The sequence below is a fragment of the Gymnoscopelus braueri genome (assembly GCF_963280865.1).
Source record: "Gymnoscopelus braueri genome assembly, chromosome: 19".
Classification (NCBI taxonomy): domain Eukaryota; kingdom Metazoa; phylum Chordata; class Actinopteri; order Myctophiformes; family Myctophidae; genus Gymnoscopelus; species Gymnoscopelus braueri.
This window is the reverse complement of record NC_137621.1, coordinates 42545858-42569854: the sequence shown is the minus strand read 5'-3', so window position 1 is coordinate 42569854 and position 23997 is coordinate 42545858. Positions and strand designations below refer to the sequence as shown.

The window sequence follows — 23997 nt, the reverse complement described above, 5'->3', positions numbered from 1 at the left end:
CTTGCGAGGACATCAACATTTCAGAAAATAGCCGAAACATTGCAGATCTACAAGCTCACAATGCGTCACAGCTGTGATCTTGTAGATCTGCTATTTTCCGGTACGTGACACCTTGGCTTGCAACTAAGTATAAATCAGTAACACCCAAACCAACACCCAAACCCAACCTCTAAATGTCCTAACCATAACCTGAATCTTTTCCCAATTGTAAGCCTAATTAAAAATCCTCACAATGTCTCTTTATCAAATCCTGCTATACTTGCGGGGACATTCGGTCCTCACAAGTAGAGTAATACACCTGTAAGTGCACACACACACACACACACACACACACACACACACGATGGGGTGCGAGGGAGGGTGCCAGCGCTGTTGTATGGAACACACAAATGACGGATGGCTGCTTAAGCGCCGCGTGACAACGCTCATACATTAGGCCCGGTGCACGTGGTAAATAAATATCTCCTGCTCACATGCACATACGTACGTATGCATGCATGCACAAGTGTAGGGATGTGTGTGCGCACACATGCACACATGAAGCACATAAACGGGTAGATGGAGAAGTAATGCGTTTACAGCTCAAGACAGAGCCACTCGCAGTATATGTAAATGAATGTATAGAGGGAGTGAGAGAGAGTGATAGACCTCTCACAATTATGACATAATCGCCTATTATAATCGCAATTATTTTGCATGATTGTTTCCATGTTGAAAAATGTTCATACATTTTCAAAGATTTTCGAAGAATTGCAGAAATAGCTGATCTAAATGCTTTTTTTTACATTTCTTTGAAAGTATAAAATTATTAAATATGTCAGTCATTTCTTGATTATGAAGCCTTTTTATTCATATGTGTGTGTGTGAGCGAGAGAGAGAGAAAGAGAGAGAGAGCGGTAAAAACAGTGTCTGCATGCATACTGTTGTCTACCCTGTATAATGTCTTTTCTCCTACATAATGCATGAAGGCATTCATCCTGGGTGTTGCTACAGTAACAGTATACAGTATATCGTCACTGTCGGATAGAAACCTTATGCATGTCGAAAAACTGCATAAAAAGAAAGAGGAAAAAAAACACCTGTGTGCCAATGGAGCCAGTGCAGTTATGATTAAGTTACAAGCTCTTGTTAATACTTTTCATTGGTTCAGTATTCATGAAACCATACACACTTAAAACACTTCAAGTTTCACTTTAAAAGAGTGTCAAAAATAGGAGGGGGGGGTCCTTAAACATGCAAAAGTCTGAGAACCTAACTGACTGCACTGTATTATGTAATAAAGCCTTCTTTTCCTGTCGTATGACCAGTGTACAGGCGTAAGCACACGGAGCTCCAGTCCATCCAGCTGGAGCTGCAGAGCCCCGACTGCAAGCTGAGCAAGCTGCGCGCCTCCACCATCATGACCGACTACAACCCCAACTACTGCTTCGCCGGCAAGACGGCCTCCGTCAACGACCTGAAGGAGGTGCCACGGCGCAACATCTCCCTCACCAGGTACGTCGCTCGACCGAGTTGCAGTGGTGGAAAAAGTACTCTTACTTAACACATTGACTGCCTAGAACGAGTTAACTCGTTTTTATTCGTTTTTAAAATCCATCACTTGATTGCCTAGATCGAGTTAACTCGTTTTTAAGGAAAAAAATAATTTTCAAAAAAAAATATATTTTTTTTTATTTGACCCAAAGACCAAGGAGATATGATTAGTCGAAGATCTAGACTCCTATCCACTTCCTTGTTAACTTAAAACTTTAAAATTTTGTATCTCAGCTCCTGAGTGCTTTTTTTTTTTCCAATGAAAAATCTCTGGCAATAAACTGCAAAAAATCTGAAATAACTCAGGCAATCAATGTGTTAAGTAAAAGTATCAATACTGCAATGGAGAAATACTCTGTTACAAGAAAAATTCCGGTATTCAAAATTAATTTGAGTAAAAGTATTAATATTTTGAAAATAACAGATCTACAAGCCCACAACACGTCGCATCGCGACGTGTTGTGGGCTTGTAGACCGGCTATTTTCAAATAGCCAACGTTTAAATAGGGCTGAAGTGGTTAATGTATGTTTTGTAATAATAATCAAAATCTACAAAGTAACTAGTAACTAATAGAAAAAATATAAACAACATTGATACAATTACAAATACGTTATTACACATAATTGCACAAAGATTGTCAAATAATTACATCATAGCCCTATGTTTCAGTGTCTGTAGCGGGGAAAAGTAGTCCAAATATCCAAATACGACTGCCAGACATTATGAAATGTTTCATCTAGTTCAGCTCGGTAGCTGATCTCCTTTAATTAAATAAGGTGTCAAGCCAATGAAGATGAAAAGGCTGTGGAATCTGGCTCAAAGTTATGTTTGAATCATGTTGATTTTATATCCTGATATCTTACCAGAGTTAGAAATAATTTCTAATGACTTGGGGATGTAGTGTAGGGTCAGACGGATAAAGTAGGAGTGAATTTGAAGCCCACTATCAGTACTAATCAATATCAATACTCCTTAAAGGACCACTTCAACCATTTCAAACTATCTTCATATAATTGACCCTCACATATGCTCATTATAAGATGGTGCCATTTCTGTCTTCTCGTCTGTGTCTCAGAGGAGGGCTGTGGACAGTTCAGAAATCCGCCCACCAGTGACCATAGGCGCCCCCACCGGAAGAGTAGGGCTGAGGGCGGACCAAACAGGCCAACATCCTGTTATCAACATTCAATTGGGCGGTCCCGCCAGAGTCAAAAGAAAAAGAAAAAAACAGCTGAGGGCGCTGTTTTTTCATTTTCTTTTGTTGATGGGTTCCCAGATTGCTGGGACACAGACCAAGTAGTCAAAATGGTACCATATTATAATGAGCATTAGTGAGAACCAATTACAGTATATGAAGAAGTCGTCCTTTAAGCAACTGCAAGTGGTTCAATGGCAAGGTGAAATAGGACAGGGCTCAGCCGACAGCCTTGTCTATTGCCTCTACATACTGTATAGGCAAATAAAGTGAATTCAACCTTCAACTAACATAGAAAGTCAGTCCAAAACCAAACCTCTCCAATGTTGCGAAAAGTTACTCATACCCAATCCGATCGAATGCTGTGTGGGCATCAAAGGAGAGCAGAACTTCTGCTGCAGGTGGAGGTTGAAGAGAATGGAGAACATTGAACACCCCACGTAAGTTGCCTGGGTGTATCACTGTGTGAATAACCGAACCCTTCTAGATAGAACCTTGGTTAACATCTAGCTCACAGGTCTTTTCCCTCTTTGAGATGGAACTGAAATCATGGCCTGACTCAAAGAAGGCTGGGAGTGACTCACGCTCCAGTGCCTCGGCATACACATCCCTAGAAGGGGGATTAGTTTGCCTGAGAAGTTTTTTTTTAAAGAACTCAATCGGGAAGCTGTCCGGCCCTGGAGCTTTACCACTCTTCATCTTTTTAATTGGCAATTAAATTCAATTTCTGCTGCTGAGATACCGCTATCAAGATCTGTCTTATCTCGTGGGCCTAAGGTCTGCATCTCAAGACTATCGGAAAAATGAGCCATCTGCGCGCCATCACAATTTTCTGTGGCGTTGAGGTCCTCATAACATTTCCTAAATTGATTATTTATGCCATTTTGCTCGGTAGTTATTCCGTCCGGAGTGTCTGTCTCTGCTATGAGTCTTTTGCAGAGTTAATTAACCCTCTAATGCTCAACATATTATTTTTGGGGGGAAATATTTCAGCCATTTTTGGGGAACTTGAGGGTCCCTGATAATATATCAATAACATATCCTATTCCTCTAGATAACCGTCATTAATTCAATAGTAAAGGGCTCAGGGGCCTATCCAGTGAGTTAGCCCGACTGAGAGGGCCCTTAGTCGGGCCTAAACCACCGCCATGCACCACATGGATGTTTTAGCATTTAGCATTTACCTCCACAAACAGACACCGACTGTCGGCACGTCTCCTGTCCGCCTGTGAGCTCTCATCTCTGGCATGACAGCCAGCATAAGGCTGCTTCAAAGTCAGCTGCCTGGAGTTTTAGTTGAAAAAAAACAAAATAAGCAATCAAACATAGTTCTTTGCAGCACATGCATTTACTTACTTGCTAACTTACTTACTTATTTATGTATTTATATAACCCATTAAGACCTGAGGCCGATTCTTAAAAATGTTTTCTAAATCCTAACAGTTTTTTGAAAAAAACATTTAAAAAAAAAACGAGATTTAAAAAAAATAGCAGATCTACAAGCTCATAGCGCGGCACTTGGTGCCGCGCTATGAGCTTGTATATCTGCTATTTTTGAATAGCCAAAGAAATCTAAAGTGACACAGATGCGTTCCAGGTCTTAATGGGTTAAAGGGCAGTGTAAGGTACAAAAAGGTACTGTAGTTTGTTGCCTGAGGGTAACACCATGGTATGTAGTTAACTGTAACATAGTTTACTTGGCTCATAAAAGTCTTGATGAGATGAGATGAAGCTAAAGTGGTATACTTCCGACAGGAAAGCTATTCTCTCCCTATAGAGGTCAGTGGAGGGGACTGCTGACTGTCTATACATCAACATAATTCATGAGAGAGACTAATTAAGACACATCAAGACGTGCTTGACCACCTTTTGTTCAAACTGGCATTATGGAACATCTGTCAACGCTTTCATCATTTCCCACAGGTTACAATTGCTTGTATCTTGGCAACTGATTCATTGCCAGAAGGAAGATCACTTTGAGTAAATAGGAAGCTAAACTAAATCTCCCTCAGACAAAAGACATGGATTAAGTCAACACATTGTCATCAAGTCACCCTCCGAGAATCAATTAGTTGACTATTCAACTCACTCTGTTGGCTATTTCTCACCTAAAATATTTTCAGAAACGTACAGTGTTTTACGGTTTAGCTTTGAAATTAGATTGTTTGTAACGCATCCGCTATGTTTGTTTACCTCCTTAATGTTGTGTGTGCGTGTGTGTGTGTGTGTGTGTGTGTGTGTGTGTGCGTGCGTGCGTCTGTGCAGGGGCCTGGGTCATGGTGCATTTGGTGAGGTTTATGAAGGCATGGCGGTGGGCATACCAGGGGAACCAAGCCCAATGCAAGTAGCTGTCAAGGTGGGCTTTCTCTCTCTCTCTCTCTCTCTCTCTCTCTCTCTCTCTCTCTCTCTCTCTCTCTTTATCGCCACTTACCTATTTAGATACACACATCGTCTCTGTCGGGTGGAAACCTCATATGTCCCAAACTGTTGCTTTTCAGGATTCAAAAATAGCAGATCTACAAGCCCGAGCCTGCAGATCTGCTACTTTTGATACCTTTGTGTGACGCTGTAGTACGATCAAGTATAGGGCGAAAACGCAAATAGGTAAAATATGGAGAAAATATGTTTCCGCCCGTCAGCGATGATATTCATGTTTCAATGCTGTGCGACTGAAATGATACTGGTTGTCACAGTGTACTCACACGATGCGTTTGTTTTCTGTCATTGGCAACAGACCCTTCCAGAGGTTTGTTCTGAACAAGATGAACTAGACTTTCTTATGGAGGCTCTGATCATTAGGTAGGTACCCCCCACCCACTCACACACACACACACACACACACACACACACACACACACACACACACACACACACACACACACACACACACACACACACACACACACACACACACACACACACACAAATTGCAGATCTGCAAGTTCACGACGCGCCGCAACGCCTCCCAACACATCCCAGCGTGTTGCAACGTGCCACGTTGTGAGCTTGTAGATTGGCTTTTTGATGCACAACTACGTATAAAATAGGGGAAAAGTTCAACCCCAACCACTACTCCTAGCCTCTGAATGCCTAACGAAACAACAACCTTAATATTTTCCTAGTTGTAAGCATAACTCCCCCGACCAGGAAAATGGTCCTCAAAATGTCTTATTTATCAAATTCTACCATACTTGTGGGGACATCTGGTATAGCTGGTATAGTAATACAGGTACACACACACACTAGGGATGGGAATTTTAACCTTTTTTGGTAAACTTTTAACCGCCTAAGACGTCATATCAATAAATAAAGTTGCAGTCCTAATTGTAACATTAGGTCTACGTATATCTCATTCTGTACGGCTCTTTTCTTCTCATAAAATGTCTTGTATTGTAAAATATTGTATGAGGAACAGTTAGCCTATAGATTACATTTAAGTGATTTATTCCATTACTATTCTGTTCATATTTCAGTAATTTTTATATGACTTAATGTTGGTAAATGGTCATTAAGTCCTAAATAGTTAGTGAGTGACACACATTCCGTTTTAACTGTCCCATCCCTAACACACGCACGCACGCACGCACGCACGCACGCACGCACGCACGCACGCACGCACGCACGCACGCACACACATGCACACACATGCACACACACACATGCACACACGCACACACGCACACACACAATACTCTGTCCACCACCACAGTGTTATTTGGGCCTGTCCTCTGTGCTGATAAGTGTGTGCTCTCCGTGTGTTTGCAGTAAGTTCAGCCATCAGAACATTGTGCGCTGCATAGGTGTCAGCCTGCAAGCTCTGCCACGCTTCATCCTGCTGGAGCTCATGGCTGGAGGAGACCTCAAAAGCTTCCTCAGGGAGACCAGACCCCGACTGGTGAGACGCACAAACACACACACACACACACACACACACACACACACACACACACACACACACACACACTTATATTATTTTTCAAAAATAGCAGATATACAAGGTTATAGCGCGGACCTATGAGCTTGTATATCTGCTGTTTTTGAAAAATCTTGAACATTTGTGCAAATCTTTGAATACATATGTTTTTAAAGCGAAAATGTTTAACTAAAATCTTTGCTTTTGGGGATTCTACAAATGTCTTCTAAATCCTAACAGTTTTTTTTTATTTAAACGTATGTTTCTATGTCAGTGGTTCAATTTGAGTTAAAAATATATATGTATTCAAAGATTTGCAAAAATGTTATATAAATAGTTATATAAATAAATAGCAGATCCACAAGCTCGTAGCGCGGCACTCTGTGCCACGCTACGAGCTTGTAGATCTGCTATTTCTTTTGACTATGAGAAATAAGGAGAAGATAAAACATCCGCACACTGTTTGAAGCTCCAAAAACGTACTTTATCACTGGCGCAACGTTTCGACCTTTTAGGTCTTCATCAGGCATGCCTGGTCGAAACGTCGAAACGTCGAAACTGTACTTTTTGCAAACTGTTAATAAAGTAATCAATCAAAATCAATCAATACAATTTTTGTGTGTGTGTCCTTGGGGTTGTCAGGAGCATCCCTCCAGCCTGTCCATGGTGGATCTTCTCAACGTGGCCAGAGACATCGCCAGAGGCTCCCAGTACCTGGAGGAGAACCAGTTTATACACAGGTACTTGTTCTTTTATTTATTTTTTTGGTCCTGACTGTAGCTTAGTCCAGTGTTTCTCAACCTGTGTGTCGGGACCCCCAGGGGGGTCCCCTCAGGATTTTGGGAGGGGGGGTCCCCAGATGAGAGTGAAGTGATCGTTTAAAGGACTTTTAAGACCTTTTTAATACCTTCCCAGCAATCTGGGAACCCATCAAAAAAAGGAAAGAAAAGAACAACGACCATTACTGCATCAAAAGTAATCAACAAACTATACTATAAAACATTTTGTTTGTTTGTATTATTGTCAAATAATATAATGCAAACATTTAGAAAATTGCCGATCTACAAGATCACACCGCCTTGCAAAGCTCAGGGCTCATCTTCTTACAAGCAAGGGCCTCCCTGTGGATTATAACACAATGAGTCCACAACTGGACTTACTGAAATGTTGTGGTCACAGTTTGAAATAAATCTGTTCGCTCACTCCATTTCTTATTTGTAGCATATGGGCCTCGCAAGCCTTAGATTTTTCACCAAAATATGTGTGCATTTCAGCGTGATGCTGCTTGGCACCGGCCGTGACAAAGCAACACCCGGCATTTGCGCGACGTATTACGAAACAAAAGTTGAAGCCAGCTCAACTTTTGTTGAGTTGTGACTTTTTTCAGCACTCCAATGACGCAGTGAAGCTTCAATCATGTTTGTTTCATCATTTAAACTCCTCTTCTCTGTCCCCAATATTCCTGTTCCGTTCTGTAAATAGAAAAAAAATACGCATTCTTGTTGTCAACTCCCTGTGCTGTTTAACCGCTTACAGCCTTATTATTATATAACAGACCTGAGTCACAACTGTTCTTGGACCACTTTTGTCCCTCCCACACCACATTTCTTCACCAAAAATAGCCGATCTACGTGCACCGCGTTGTGAGCTTGTAGATCGGCTATTTTTGGCCATAGTCTTTTCATTTACAGTACATGGGCGACAGTGTAGCTGACCACCACCCTTGCTGTGGTCTTTTCGCAGCGTTTGCCACCACTAGTGTGAACGCATGCATAAGACCAAGCAGATGGGGTGGCTGCATCTCCCTTTTTCTTCCTCCATCCATCCATCCAACATCCAACATGAACTCTGTTCTTTAAATTTAAAAAAGGAGTGTTTCTCTCCGTATAAACTTCTTATCTCACTTTTAACCTGGCGTTGCTATTGTGGGCATGTCATTATAGGTAGAATTTTCCAAAAATGCCAAACAAAAACAAAAAACTATTGTTGCGTTGTGGTGCAACACGTTGTGAGAGCTTCTAACCCGTTAAGACCTGGAACGCTGTGTCACTTTTTCATTTGATCTAAAAAACATTATTTTTACACTTTGGCTATTCAAAAATAGCAGATACACAAGCTCATAGCGCGGCACCGAGTGCCGCGCTATGAGCTTGTAGATCTGCTATTTTTGAAAAATCGTGAAAATGCGTGAAAATCTTTGAATATATATTGTTTAAAGCGAACATTTTTAACTCTATTCTTTGCTTCTGGGGGCCCTGGAACAAAACATTTTGAGATGGGGGTCGGCGGCCAAATACATATAATTTTGGGGGTCCTTGACATGAAAAAGTTTGAGCACCACTGATATAGAAAAACATACGTTTTTTCAGAAAAACTGTTGGGATTTAGAAGACATTTGTAGAATCGGCTTCTGGTCTTAATGGGTTAAGTCAGCTATTTCCACTATCCGTCCATCGTACGACAACAATTCAAGTCAAAGTTGTTCTGAAATATTTCTATCCTTCCTTCCTTCCGTCCTTCCTTCCGTCCTTCCTTCCTTCCTTCCTTCCTTCCTTCCTTCCTTCTGTCCAGCCTGTCCTGGTGGAATTATCCAATGACAAACGAGGCCAATTAAAGCGTGTTTGCTCCAACATGGCGCGGTAAAGCGCCGTCAATCCGCCTAACGGCCGCCTCTCCTCCGGAGGCTGCCGTCTAGGTTCTATATGGCCCTCACTGCTGCCTCCATATGCCAGTGTTAACGTTCACCCACACACTGTCCTTGAAACTCATTTCAGCTTTTTATGGAGGTGTGTTTACTCTGGGGTGAGTTCAGGTGCCGCTGTGCAGTGGTGGGAAGTAGCTTTAAGTACACATTGTTGATGTCGGGCAGAAACCTCTCATCTCCATATTTAAACTTTTTGTGTTTTTTTATACTCAAGTACGGTACTTAAGTACAATTTTGAGGTACTTCTACTTTACTTAGTATTTCAATTTTTCAATTCTTTATACTTATACTTTTCGATGCTTCATACTTATTATGTACAATGCAATACACAAATTAAGCCATATTTTATACTTTGGCTGTTCAAAAATAGTAGATCTACAAGCTCACAATGCGGCATTTTGATGGCAATACTTTTACCCAAGTAAAGTGTTTTATTCGGGACCTTAGCTAAGTAAAGTTTTGTATTCAGGACCTTCTCATGTATTGTGTCTGCTCATTTCTTTGTGTCATCACTTCCAATTTCACTCGTTTATTCTGTATCAATTCAATTCAATTCAATTCAATTTTATTAAAGTGTCAAATCACAACAAGTTGTCTCAAGACACTTTACATGTAGAGAAGAGACCCGACATCCCACCCTGAGCAAGCAATTTTGCGACAGTGGCAACGAAAAACTCCCTCTTAACTGGAAGAAACGTCAGGCAGACCCTAGGCTCTAGGGTGGCGGCCTTCTGCCTCGACCGTGTCGGGGGAAAGAAGAGAGAGAGAGAGGGAGAGACAGACAGAGGAGAGACAGAAAGAGATACAGTGCAAGTAGTAACAATAACACTAGCAGCAAATATAATAGTGTAAGATAGTATATGATAATATAATATAATAAAATAATATAGTACAGCAATAGTGTGTATGCAGTATATAATGGTATAATAAAAGAATGTTAAGATAATATACAGTATAGTGTAGTGGTATAGTGTAGTGTAGTAGAAATCCACGGTCGTGCTCCATGGAGAGGCCCGGTCCGCAGTCACAGTATTGAGCCGCAGCTGGGGGTCCATGGACCTGCGACGTGGGAAATAAAAGAAACTCCGGGGAGCAGGTCCCCGGTTGTAGAATTAGTGGCAGGCCTTACTAGAGCATGAATCTGTACAGGGTTAATTACGATTGTACCAATGGGACACAAACCCACACAACCAAAGGGAGGACGAGAAAGGAGAAAGGAGTATCCTGTGTGAGTTCTCTCTCCTGATTGTATAAAATTGGTATCCCGACCTGAAAATGTGTTTTCTGTTTACTAAAGAGCTGGAGAGACATGGAGACTCCTGTTACTGAACAAACACTCTGTAGCAACGAGTACTATCAACATATTGAGCTCCTTAACACATTTTTTTAATTTGTTTTCTTAAATTTAGAGTAGCCAATTATGTTTTACCCCTTTTTCTCCCCAATTTAGTCATTATGCCAATTAATTCCTCCCCACACACATTTCTGTGTTGTCACTGCTGACATATCCTACTGACTCCCCTGCCAGTGAGGAGCCCCCACCAGGAGGATGTAGAGCCTTCGTCCTACTCCTCCCACCCAACACACCCCGCTGACAGGTGCCGCCCCAGCCCGCAGGAGTACGTTCAGTGACCGATATCACCCTCCCTGCCCGGCTTCCCTCCCCCCGAACACGGGCCAATTGTGTTCGTGTGTAGACGCTCGACAAAGTCGGATGCACCACGTGGATTCGAACCCACAACCTCTGTGGTGGTGGGCAGTTACTTTACCACTGTGCCACCCGAGCGCCCCTATATTTAACACTTATTTTAACGATAATAATCTGAGTACTAGATATTTCCAAGGAAGAAACATCCGCACTCTCTGAAGAAGTTTAATAATGTCGAAACGCGTCGGTTATTTTGTCGACTGCTGCTGCGGATCATTATTAAAGACTCCTAAACTTCTTCAGAGAGTGTAGATGTTTCTTCCTTGTATATATTGTCAAGAATCTGCACCCAGTTTAACCTCGAGACTATCCTTTGATTGGAGCGCTCCTTTCCTTTCCCTTGAAGTGAGTTGCTTTTTACTAGTTATTTCCACCATTGTGTGAGTGGAGCGTGGAGGAGTTGTCACTATAGGCTGAGATAATTCTCCAAAGGATTACTGGTTTAGATGACAAGCCGTTGAGCACCTCAACAGGTTAAATCAATGGGTTAATGCTTTTTGAGAGTGCCTTTCTACGCCCCCGCGCGAGCGCACGTGTGTGTGTGTGTGTGTGTGTGTGTGTGTGTGTGTGTGTGTGTGTGTGTGTGTGTGTGTGTGTGTGTGTGTGTGTGTGTGTGTGTGTGTGTGTGTGTGTGTGTGTGTGTGTGTGTGTGTGTGTGTGTGTGTGTGTGTGTGTGTGTGTGTGTGTATTACTATACTTGTGAGGGCGAAATGTCTTACCGTTACATCAGCTGTTGAAACAGGGCTAATAACAGTAATTGTTCTTTGGCCATGGCAGTCGAATGGGTTTTTAAGCCGCAGTTAAAATGAACGATGTAAATGCGACCTATGAAAGCCAGTTAACGTTAATTTACTGTAACAATGGCGTGATAACAACGCACTGCATTGCACTGCTACGACAGCATGACCATGACCTTCCCTGCCGCCCCTCCCCCATCCTGCTGCCTGTGACTTATAGTGCTGCCTCTCAAGGTTCAGTATTGCCTGAGAGCGAAAACAAATCATTTGCATGGATTTTTCTACACCATTTAGCAAGAGCTACTACTGCTATTTCAATGCACAACATCAACAGAGGTGCGCGCACGTTTGTGTGTGCGTGTGTGCGCTTGTGTGTGTGTTTGTGTGGCACACTGTGACTGGAATTATTCATTCTTCCTGAAACAGCTGTGATGCCACTAAATGGATTCATTGTTTCACATTACTTTTATTCAGTAAGCTTTAATCTTCAGCGATAGTGTTATGCACCATTATTCCTAAGAACAAGAACATGACACAATGTCCAAACATTGTGATACGATAAGATGCTTTATTCTTTTTCATTGCAGTTTTGAGCTTTATTCGTTGAAATCAGAAAAATAAAAGAAGAATACATAAACGGATACTGTGCAGGAAAAGTTAGAAGCCCAAAGGGGCTTATGGAGAACCAATAAATCAATTGCCCTATTTTGGCTGAGGTCAGCCCCCAAAATTGTGTCTCTCTCTGTCTTACTAGGTACATTTGGTGTGCCAGGTTTTACTGTACTGTATCTATATTTAACTTTGAATGCATCAGCACTTTTTTTTGTACCAATGTCTACTGTCTCTTTCCTTTTTAATGTTTTTAATGCCTTTGCCTCTTTTTAACGTGTCTGTTGTTTTTAAATGTGACAAGCACCATGAGTTGCGGAGAACGGTATTTTGCTCCCATGTATGCCTAGTGTGCAGTGGTGTAAAGTAACTAAGTACATTTACTCAAGTACAATTGTGAGGTACTTTTACTTTACTGGAGTATTTCCAATTGTCAGTACTTTTACTTCTACTCCACTACATCTCAGAGGCAAATATTGTACTTTTACTCCACTACAATTATTTGAAAACTTTAGTTACTAGTTACTTTGCAGATATAAATTACTACATTATAAAACATACATTAACCACTTTAGCCCTATTTTATACATAGGCCATTTGAAAATAGCCGATCTACACGTTGCATCGCGACGCGTTGTGAGCTTGTAGATCTGCTATTTTCAAACATTTTAGTACTTTTACTTTTGGTACTTTAAGTACATTTTGATACCAATACTTTTGTACTTTTAGTTTGTAAATTTTAATTCTGGACTTTTACTTGTAACAGAGTACTTCTACATTGCAGTATTGATACTTTTACTTGAGTAAAACATTTGAGTAATTTTTCCACCACTGCTAGTGTGTATCATGGAAGTAACAATAAAAATGATTCTGATAGACTGACTGAGTCACTGACTGATGAAGTCAACATGGAGTGTTTTAGAGTCTCCCAAAAATGAACAGGGGCCATTTACAGCGGCTCTACATTCATCCATTATGCATGCAGGGGTCTTCAATAACACCTTCAGTGACGGCCTTTACAGTGGTTCCACTCAAACTCGTTCCCGTGCTTATCCCACGGTAATTGCAATGATATAATATCATTGCTGTCGGGCAGAAACCTTGTATCAACATATTTCAACTTCTCGCAAATGAATGCCCTACTACTTCATCATAAGCGTAGTGACGTCATGTTGTGAGCTTGTAGGTCTGCTATTTTTCCTAATTAAAAACGTTTTAATAATAAAAAAGGAACAGTTTTGGACAGCGACGATATCCGTCCTTTCAAATAAAAAGCCTTCTAGAGTAGCCATTTACTGGGTTTTGACTGTGAGGAGAACGCCAGTCAGTCACAAGTGTGCAGACTTAATGAGAGCTCCAGTGTCTTATTTGGGTAGTCTTTTCTCTTCTAGTCTCGTTATCCTCTTTGCAGTTGCTTTGTGCAGGTTTAACTTTCTGCATAGAGTTTAACAGGAAACTTTGTATCCTGATAAATTGTTTTATTCATGTCTATCTTGAAGAGGGACAATTATGACGTATGGCCGGTTTGATATAAACCAGATGTTAGGAAATAACCAAGACGGTCCACACTCTCTACTTCCTCCTCAAGCTCGCCCACAATAGTACATTATCAAATAATGAATACATTTTGAAAACCCTGATTTCTTTTTTCCAAAATGTGAGTGTCGCACAGGTTTCTGAGCAACTGCTATTTCTCTCTCAAAAGATTAAACAATGCGGCACAATATACAAATATGAATTTTATGAATTCCCCCTTCGTCCCAGCCCACACAACCAGTAAATCACACCTCTCTTTTCTTTCCCTGAATGCAGCAGGTGGGCAGAGCCATAAAAGCACTATAGGAAGCTATACTTTGCGATAGTAGCTCCAGGCAATCCAGGTTCAACTTCACAGACACAATCGAGTCTCAATAGATGAGTCACATTGTGGAGTTCTGTTCAAATGCAAATAAATGAAGAGGTGTGGGGTCGGAAATCGGTACAGATTCAACACGTGAGCCTTGTGCCTTTTGATGAGGCGCGCATAATCCACCTGCGAAATGTACATAGTAATCCTTTAGTCAATTCTCATACTTGCACTTCTACATACACAAAGAATGTACGCATTTGCGCATCCCCTGTGATTAAATATAGTATACACCATTGGTTCTCAAAGTGGGGTCCGGGGACCCCCAGGGGTCCTTGGGGGGTACCAGGGGGTCCCCAGCAAAATGAGTTAATAAAGCGTCATCATTTTAACCCCTTTATCCATATTTCATACTTTGGCTATTTTTGAAAAATCTTGAAAATGTGTGCAAATCTTTAAATACTTTTTTTAAAACATTTTTTACTCAAATCTTTGCTTCTGGGGGTCTCTGGCACCACATACATATCAATTTGGGGGGGTCCTTGACATGAAAAAGTTTGAGAACCACTGGTACACAACAGTACATAAAAGTTTGGTTTTGTATTTTTTGGCCTCTACCGGCCACAAAATGCACGCGGTGAGTTTGACAGCGTTGATTGATCACTTTGCCTCCATCCTCTCCAGGGACATTGCGGCTCGGAACTGCCTGCTGACCTGCAAAGGCCAGGGCCGAGTGGCCAAGATCGGGGACTTTGGGATGGCGAGGGACATTTACAGGTAGGCTGCAAACAAACACAAGAACACACAATGTACAGTCGATGGGTGTTTCTCAAAGTGGGGTCCGGGGACCCTCAGGGGTCCTTGAGAAGGTTACAGGGGGTCCTCGACAAAATGTGTCAACGCATAAAAATCTGTTATCCACTTTGAGTCTATTTTATACTTCGGCTATTAAAAAATAGCAGATCTACATGCTACCGATGTGACACGTTGTGAGCATGTAGATAAAACATCTTGATTTTGTATTATTTTTTCAATTTGGACTAGTGTTGAAAAATCGGGGGGTTTTATGGGGGTCCCTCCCTGGCACAAAGCCTTTTCAAATGGGGGTCTGCAGCCCACAACATATCAATTTGGGGTTGAGAACCACTGCAGTACATGGTATGGAGCAGTGGTTCTCAAAGTGAGATCCGGGGACCAAGCACAATTAGTTAATAGAGCATCAAAATGTTGTTTAAACACCTTAACCCTATACACATGGGCTATTTGAATATAGCAGATCTAAAAGCTCACAACGCGACAATGTGACACGTTGTGAGCTTGTAGATCTGCTATTTTCCCACAAAAACATTTGGAATATTTTGGGAAAATTTTTAACAACCCAAATCTTGTATAGGGGTCCCTAATTGTCACTAATTGTTTTCAGACGGGGGTCCACGGCCAAATATATATATTAATCTGGAGGTCCTTGACATGAATATATTTGAGAAACAATGGTGTAGGGGACATTGGTGCAACTGCAAGTATAATAGTAACATGCTAATAAACAGTTGTTACATAAGCACATAGCAAGGTGGCACATAACAGTAAAAGGCCATGCTGGTGTCCGGGAAATCTGTATTGAGGTACTCAGAAAACATAAGGACACAAAATGAGACAGAGACAATTCCGTCTCCGGCGCTAATAATCCGTAAATCCCCTAACGGCACGGAATAATTCTCAGCGTTCACATTTGTAATCGAGATGCTTTCAAATGACAGCATTTAAAACACTCAAATCCGTCACTCAGGCCATCAGGGAAATGGCACCAAAGTCTTTCATGTGGCAAAGAAACGAGAGCAATGGAAGTGTGTCACAACATCCAGCTATGTCAACAGGAGGCGTTCAAGCCGCCGTCAAAGACGCTCTACCAAGAGAGAGAGAGAGTGTCACTGCTTTACTGGGCCTGCGAGCGTTGAGGAAGTGGCTTACGCAACTCCCCAGTGGGAGTCGTATTAGAACACGTTTCGTTGCTGTCGGGCGTAAATCTTGCATCTCCATATTTGAACTTTGTAGAGTAAATTAATGTCCTACTTGCATAAAAGCTGTGGAAATAGCCTATCTACAAGCTCACAACGCACCACGTTGCGACCCTTTGCAGGAGCTCGTAGATCGGCTATTTTTGCTATTTTTATTTTTATTTATTTTTCATAGCAAAAAAAAAAGGAATGGTTTTGGACATACAGGGTTTCCACCCGACCAGCAACGATTTGATTTAATTGCGATGTCTGGGTTTTTCATGTGTCCCACTGTGAATTTATTTCGTTTTGTTATCGTTTATTCAAGTCAGCCTGGAAACGTAAAGAAAAGAAAAAACAGAAGGAGAAGAAAAGAGGGAACATTTGGGACTCTGCTGTGTCACGTCGAGACTCAAATGTTGTCATTCTTTTTTTCGTTTCTTTGTACAGATCTTAGCCTCAGGGTGCATTGTTATCAGGGGTGTTTGAGTTTCATGATTGTGAAGCCCTGCTGTGTGAGAGGCGGAGACATGGGGGTCCATTTGACATGGTTGCGGGGGGACTTGGATTGGCGCAAAGTGTTTCATGTATGTATAGGCTACTGCCACAGGCGTACACACATACATGTAAATGGTAAAATAAATGGTAAATGGTGCATTTATATAGCGCTTTGAAGCGCTTTACATAGATTGTGCATTGCAGTCACCTATTCACACACACATTCACACACCGATGGCGGAGGAAACCATTCAAGGCACCAACCTGCTCATCGGGAGCAATTAGGGGTTCAGCGTCTTGCTCAAGGACACTTCGACACTAACTTTTCTGGGGGAGCCCGGGAATCGAATTGGAAACCTCACGGCTTCCATCCGGCCGCTCTACCAGCCACTCTACCCCTGAGCCACTGCCGCCCCCATGTATATACATACTAGGGATGCAGTGATATGTGTCGGCCGTATATGGGTACCGGATGATATTTTTCCCGCGTTGACTGCCATCTGCTTATCTGCAAATAAAGTTGACATTCACAGATGGCAGTAGCCGATATGTATCTGTTGTTGTGACACATCCATTTTGCGCTGGCTATCAGAATCAGAATAGTCTCGCGTAGCCAGACAACTATTCCACAATCTCTGAATGCTATATAGAGTCTGGAACTACAACTCCCGAAATCCGATTGAGGAAACTGGCACTTCCGTTCACGAAAAAATATTTTTAAATATCTTTACATTTTTGTTTTTAATTTACATTTCTGCTAAGCAGCAAGCTAAATATACTTAAATGATTTTGATTTATTGTCGGATAAATTTGCGCGACTGTAAAGACGAAACGGAAGTGGGGAGGAAGCTTCACATCCGGTTTATATTCTAATCATGATCAGAGCTTCCGAGTCCCAGACTGTATGACCGGAAACATTTGAATATTGTGGGAGGCAACAGTCTGGCCACGCGAGACTAGAATCAGAATGGCTATGTTGGTGTGTTGGCTATCTGCAGCCTACCAAACCGCAGCTTGACAACAAAAACAAATTAAACGTGTATCGGTATACACACAGATTGAGTGTTATGCTCCATTTTTACACCTTCAGACTTAAATGAATGCTCCAGATTTTGCTGTGTACAAGTCAGTGCACACTAGAGGGTAGAACAGGTCTGCCCAGAAAACGAAAAACCCAAGACGAGAATCGAGCAGGGACGAGTCCAAAACATTGACTTGTCCCTCCGGCATGGTTCGGATCGGTTAGAATCGTCGCGGGTCTCGGTCGGGCCATCTTAAATGCATGGACCCGTATGGATCCTTGAGCACCCAAGCTTTAAAAAATAAATAAACGTTAAACGCTTTAATCCTCGGTTTTAAAACGAGACACATGCGTTGTAATTACATTCTAAAATCCATATCATCTGTTCTCGCGTATTGAATGATGCAGTGGTGGAAAAAGTACTCAAATGTTTTACTTAAGTAAAAGTATCAATACTGCAATGTGGAAGTACTCTGTTACAAGTAAAAGTCAGAAATTCAAAATTTACTTGAGTTAAAGTACAAAAGTATTGGTATCAAAATGTACTTAAAGTAACAAAAGTAAAAATACTCAAATGTTTGCCGATCTACAAGCTCACAACGCGTCTCGATGCGACACGTTGTGAGCTTGAAGATCGGCTATTTTCAAATGGCCTGGGTATAAAATAGGGCTAAAGTGGTTAAAGGGATAGTTCACCCCCAAAATGACTTTTTTTCTATCGATTAGTCACCCCATGGAGACTTGAATTCATGGATATTTCTTAGTTTTTGGAGCATTCCTAATCAAATTATTGACTTAGGAACGTGTCAAAAACAAAACAATCTCCGTGAATTCAAGGCTTCATGGGGTGTCTAATTGATAGAAAATAAGTAATTTTTTGGGTGAACTATTCCTATTCCTACTATGTATGTTTTATAATGTAAAAATGTATATCTGCAAAGTAACTAGTAATTTAAGTTTTCAAATAATTGTAGTGGAGTAAAGGCAACATTTTTGCCTCTGAGATGTAGTGGAGTAGAAGTAAAAGTATAGGCCTGAGTGCACACATAATGTACACACTCTCTCTCTCTCCACATGCCGCCATGACGCACATTGTGTGTGTGTGTGTGTGTGTGTGTGTGTGTGTGTGTGTGTGTGTGTGTGTGTGTGTGTGTGTGTGTGTGTGTGTGTGTGTGTGTGTGTGTGTGTGTGTGTGTGTGTGTGTGTGTGTGTGTGTGTGTGTGTGTGTGTGTTGTCCTTGGTGTCCTCGTTGTATATATACGTTCATAAGATATTACAGTGAGGAAACCTTGAACCTTGACCAGACATTCACAGCTGCATTTAAGGGAGCTGATACCAGGGTTATCCAATCGATACCTCCAGCATTCTCATTATTAACCCTTGGGCAAGGCATAAATACTATTTAAGGAAGCTGATACCATGTTTATCCAATCAATACCTACTGGATCAGCCTCCTTATTAATTCACAGCATGGCATAAATACCATTTAAATGTATCCAGTGTTGACATTTTGAGGTACTCTTACTTTACTTGAGTATTTACTTTTTTTCCCCCAATACTTTATACTTTTACTCCACTACATCTCAGTGGTGAAATTTTACTTTAACTAAGTGACTTTGTAAATATACTGTACATTATTATTACAAAACATACGGTACAGCCAACCAATTAAGCCCTTTATAGTTTGCGTATTCGAAAATAGCCGATCTACAAGCTCACAACGTGTCACCATGTGACACGTGGTGTGAGCTTGTAGATTTTTTTTATATTGGCACACTTTTACTTTTGTAATGTAACCATATTTTGATGGAGTAAATGTCCGAAAACATGATTTTACTTAAAACAGGGTTAGGGTATTTTTACACTGTGGTATTTCTACTTTTGTTTGAGTAAAACATCAGAGTACTTCCACCACTTTAATGTACCCCCAATACCACAGCGCTGAAGCAGGCAGGCAGAAAGAAATAATCAAATAAAATTGGAAAGATTACACAAGAAGCGCGACATATGGCACTAAATCAACTAGAGAGATAGAGAGGACGGATTGGAAACTATAAAAAAAAAGACGAGACGAGAAGATGGTGCACAGATCAAAAGACACATTCAAAATGACATTTGAAGTTCACATCGCTGTTGCTGTGGTTACCAACCACACAGCCCCCTCTCTGAAGCGGAGGCAAAAAAAAAACCTCACCGATAATAACATTCTGCAATTAATTCATCATTCCACACTGACCCCTATCATCATCCCACTGATCCAATCTCCCCCCCAAACATGTGAGAACCTTTATGAAAAGTCCTTATCTCCACCAGAGAATACAAGGGATTCCTTTCACCAGGTCTAGGTGTGAATCTGAGCTGGGTTTTTTTTCTCCTTTTTCTTTTCATCAGCTGTCTCTCTCTCTCTAAGGGCTGGAGGAGAAATTATCTGAGGTGTGCGCTATCTGATCGTCACTTTTGATAATAGCCCTGACAGTAGTACATCTTATACCGCTCCAAGGCAAAGTGTCTTACTGTATAGGTGAATGCAGCGTGGCTGCTCAGAGCCCTTTTCCTCAGTCCGCACAACATAGGAAGGCATTTAACCACTTCCATATTATGGGGGAAAACATTAGCCATAAATGTTAAAAGGGTTACAAATATTTTTGGGCCACAAGATTTGGTGTAGACAGAAAAAAGCAGTCCAAGTACAGAAACAATTCAGGCCCAGTTGACCAAGTTTAAGTGGTCTATAATTGGGCATGTCATTATACTGAAGTAAAAAAATTGTAAAAGGGCCCAGATAGCCGAACCCCATGTTGTTGGTTCTCAAATGTTTTAATTTCAACAACCCCTATAACTCTGAGAGTATTCAAATACCAAATAACAGTCTGTTCTTGGCTCTGTCCTTTTTTCCCCTTCTACACCAAATTTCTATGCCAAAAATAGCCAATCTACAAGCTCAAAACAGGCCGAGGACCAAGTGTCGGTACAAAGTACAAACTAAGTACAAAGTACAAATTAGCCGTAATTGGACAGGCTCAATCTCTGATAAATGAGCTGGTCTGGCTGCCAAAAGTATCATCTGGCATTTATCTTCTGCTGCAACAGAGAAAACGTCTTTTAGCCTCTGTGATCTCTGTCTAATAATATATTACCCCATTTATGTTGGCTAATAAGACAATAAGAATCAGTCAGAAGATATAAATCATTAACAGACTTAAAGTATTGGCAAAGGCCCACATTTGTTCTTATAAGCCCAGTTTTAAGACCTGAATCGCTCTTCTTTCTTTTTTTGAGTTAAAGCTACAATCCGGAACTTATTTTGCTGAATAACATTTTATTTTAACCAATCTGTATGCTAAAGTATGTTAATACAATACAACGAGCCCCCCATCTGAAAATAGTTTGTGTCAAGGGCCCCATACTAGATTTGTGATATTTAAAAAATTGAAAAAAAAATTGAAAACTTTCCCAATATATTTTGAAAATAGCAGATTTACATGCGACGTGTCGTGTGCGGGTGTGCGTGGTGTCTGCATTTCTCAGACTTAAAATCTTCTCCCCCCAAAAAATATATTTCTGTAAGCTGTAGCTCCAAAACCTCACTGTATACAGTAACACTGATCCTTCACTTTCATATGAAATTGAAAAATGTATTAAAAAAGCAAACATTTTCAAAGACAATCTAGTTGCTGCACTCACTCACATAATGTAACTAGGACCCAGGCATATCCAAGTATTCAAAAATAATCGATTCAAAAAATCTTTCTAAGACTATCATTAGCGTCATTATCACTAACCTGGCGGCAAAACTATGTGCAATCTGGTGGCAGGCGCACACACACTTGAAGCAGACATAAGAATACAATAGCACACTTAGTCAAGAGGCCCAGAGGTGTAAAGTCATGAACAATAACTTTTATCAAAACATTTTAACAATTGTTCTAACGTTCCTAATTTGCTAAAAAAATATTACAATGTCTGAACCAGCTTTTGCGTATGCCTCTCAGGGTTTATGCTTGATTACAGCTGTATCGTCGCTGTCGGCTGGAAACCTTGTATGTCCAAATATGTTACTTTGCAGGAAATGGGAGGGAAAAGATGTTTTCCAATTCATCCAATGCAGTTATTATTTTGTCACAAGCTCTTGTTAATACTTTTTTTATTGGTTCAATATTTATAAAACCCACACGTACAGCTACTGAAACAATGTACTAAATGTGTCAGTACTCAAATAAATGTACTTTGTTACTGTCCACTACCAGCAGTGTAAAGTAACATTTACTCAAGTACTGTACTTACTGTAAGTAGAATTTTGAGGTACTTTTACAATTGGCTATACTTTTACTTCTACTCCACTACATCTCAGAGGCAACTATTGTACTTTTACTCCACTACAATTATTTGAAAACTTTAGTTACTAGTTACTTTGCAGATATAAATTATTATATTATAAAATATACATTGACCACTTAACCACTAAAATTACCTATTTTATACCTAGGCTATTTGAAAATAGCCGATCTACAAGCTCACATCGTGACGCGTTGTGAGCTTGTAGATGATATGATACTTTTACTTAAGTAAAATATTTGAGTACTTTTCTGGCTGGTTGTTTGGTTTATTCAAAGAGAGACCTTTGTGTGTAAACAGCGTTCTCAAAGAAAGCAGTCTAAGAATGTTGCTTTGCATTCACCACATGAAGCAGAAGCAAAACAACGCAAAGAAAGGAAATACATTATTTTCCATTGAGAGGAAAACCTCTCAAGGGCAATGCAAAGATAACGCCAGCCCGGATGCAAGGCAATTCAATGGCAAATGGTCCGTATAACTATAGCAGTGGTTCTCCAGGGGGTCCCCAGCTAAATGAGATAATATAGCATCACAATCAGTTTAACCACTTTAAACCTTTATACATTGGCTGTTTGAAAAATAGCCGATCTTGTAGCTTTAGAGTTGAAATCATGTGAACAATTGTGGAATATCTTTGAAACGTTTGAACACAAGCCTTGTGTGGGGGTTCTCTGGCACCGTGGAGCTGTTCTCAGATCCACAAATGATTTCAGTCCACGGCCAAAAATATATTACTTTTGGGGTGGTTTGAGAACCATTGATCTCTGAGCCTTTAACCCATCCGGGAACTCATCGTGTCATTAGATTTTTGGTATAGCCATTATTTTACACTTTGGCTGTTAAAAAATAGCAGATATACAAGCTCATAGCGCGGCACAGAGTGCACAGAGTGCCGCGCTATGAGCTTGTATAGCTTGCTCCAGGGGTCCCTGGAGCAAAAACATTTTGAGATGGGGTTCCGCGACCAAATACATATAATTTTGGGGGTCCTTGACATGAAAACCACTGATATTATAGCAACATACGGTTTTCGGTGTTAGGATTTCGAAGACATTTTTAAATGCGTTCCCGGATTGAATGGGAACGCATTCAATCCAACACACTTTAAGGCAGCTCTCTACCGCACCGATGCCGGCCCGACTCGGCTGCGGAAAGCGCTGGAAAGTGTCTCCTGCCGACAACCTGCCGGTTGTAGATGGCGCCGTGCAGCCGTGTCGGGACTTCTAGATTACCGTCGTTCAACTCGGTCGTGTCCCGACCGGTAGAGCCGTCGATAGCCGTGCGGTAGTGAAGAGGGGAAAGAGAGGGGGGTAAAAGGTTTGGTCCGAGCTGCAGTCCGAGCTGGCTCTGGCGTTGCCAGATTCTGTGCGTGAAACGAGCGACCAGGTCTATGAAAACAAGCCCAAAAGAAGCGACCAGTTTCACCACTATAATACATCAGCTATTTTCAAAAACAGTATTGAAAGCAAACCCAAATAAGCAACTACACTTCAGAAACGAGCACAAACAAAAGCAACCCGCAACTATGAATATTTTATGGTATTTGTAATTAAATGGCCACGCCTACTGGGGGAAAAAAAGGAAATAAACCCTGTGGTTCCGGGTGTGGTGGGTTCCGTTTTTTCGGCGCTGCTTTGTTTTGGTTCCCCCTGTTATAACTACTATAGTCTCGCCAGTCGCTACGAGTTGGAATAAAGGATGGATATACCAAACAAACTATTTCTACAAGCTAAACTACGCCGCATCAAGGGTTTTATTGGGTATAGGCCAGGGGTAGGCAACCTGCTGCTCTAGAGCCGCATGTGGCTCTTGGGCCCTCTCCCGTGGCTCCCAGTTGCTTGGGCAAAGAAGTACAAAAAAAAACTGTTATTTATAGAGCCACCCAACAATGGAACTCATTATC

At 41.2% G+C, this 23997-nt stretch overlaps 2 protein-coding genes across 2 annotated transcripts in view; one reads left to right on the top strand and one right to left on the bottom strand.

The window, feature by feature from the left end:
* Window positions 1-23997, bottom strand: part of ttc7b (tetratricopeptide repeat domain 7B) — a 600383-nt gene that overhangs the window by 377418 nt on the left and 198968 nt on the right. The gene's annotated exons all lie outside the window — the stretch shown is intronic.
* The window catches only part of LOC308075213 (ALK tyrosine kinase receptor-like), a 54920-nt gene that overhangs the window by 20026 nt on the left and 10897 nt on the right, over window positions 1-23997 (top strand). The window contains exons 5-10 of the mRNA XM_080414914.1: window positions 1308-1494; window positions 4995-5085; window positions 5464-5528; window positions 6495-6624; window positions 7285-7382; window positions 14931-15023. Coding sequence (XP_080271040.1) covers window positions 1308-1494; window positions 4995-5085; window positions 5464-5528; window positions 6495-6624; window positions 7285-7382; window positions 14931-15023 — 664 coding nt within the window. The remainder of the gene's footprint in view (window positions 1-1307; window positions 1495-4994; window positions 5086-5463; window positions 5529-6494; window positions 6625-7284; window positions 7383-14930; window positions 15024-23997) is intronic.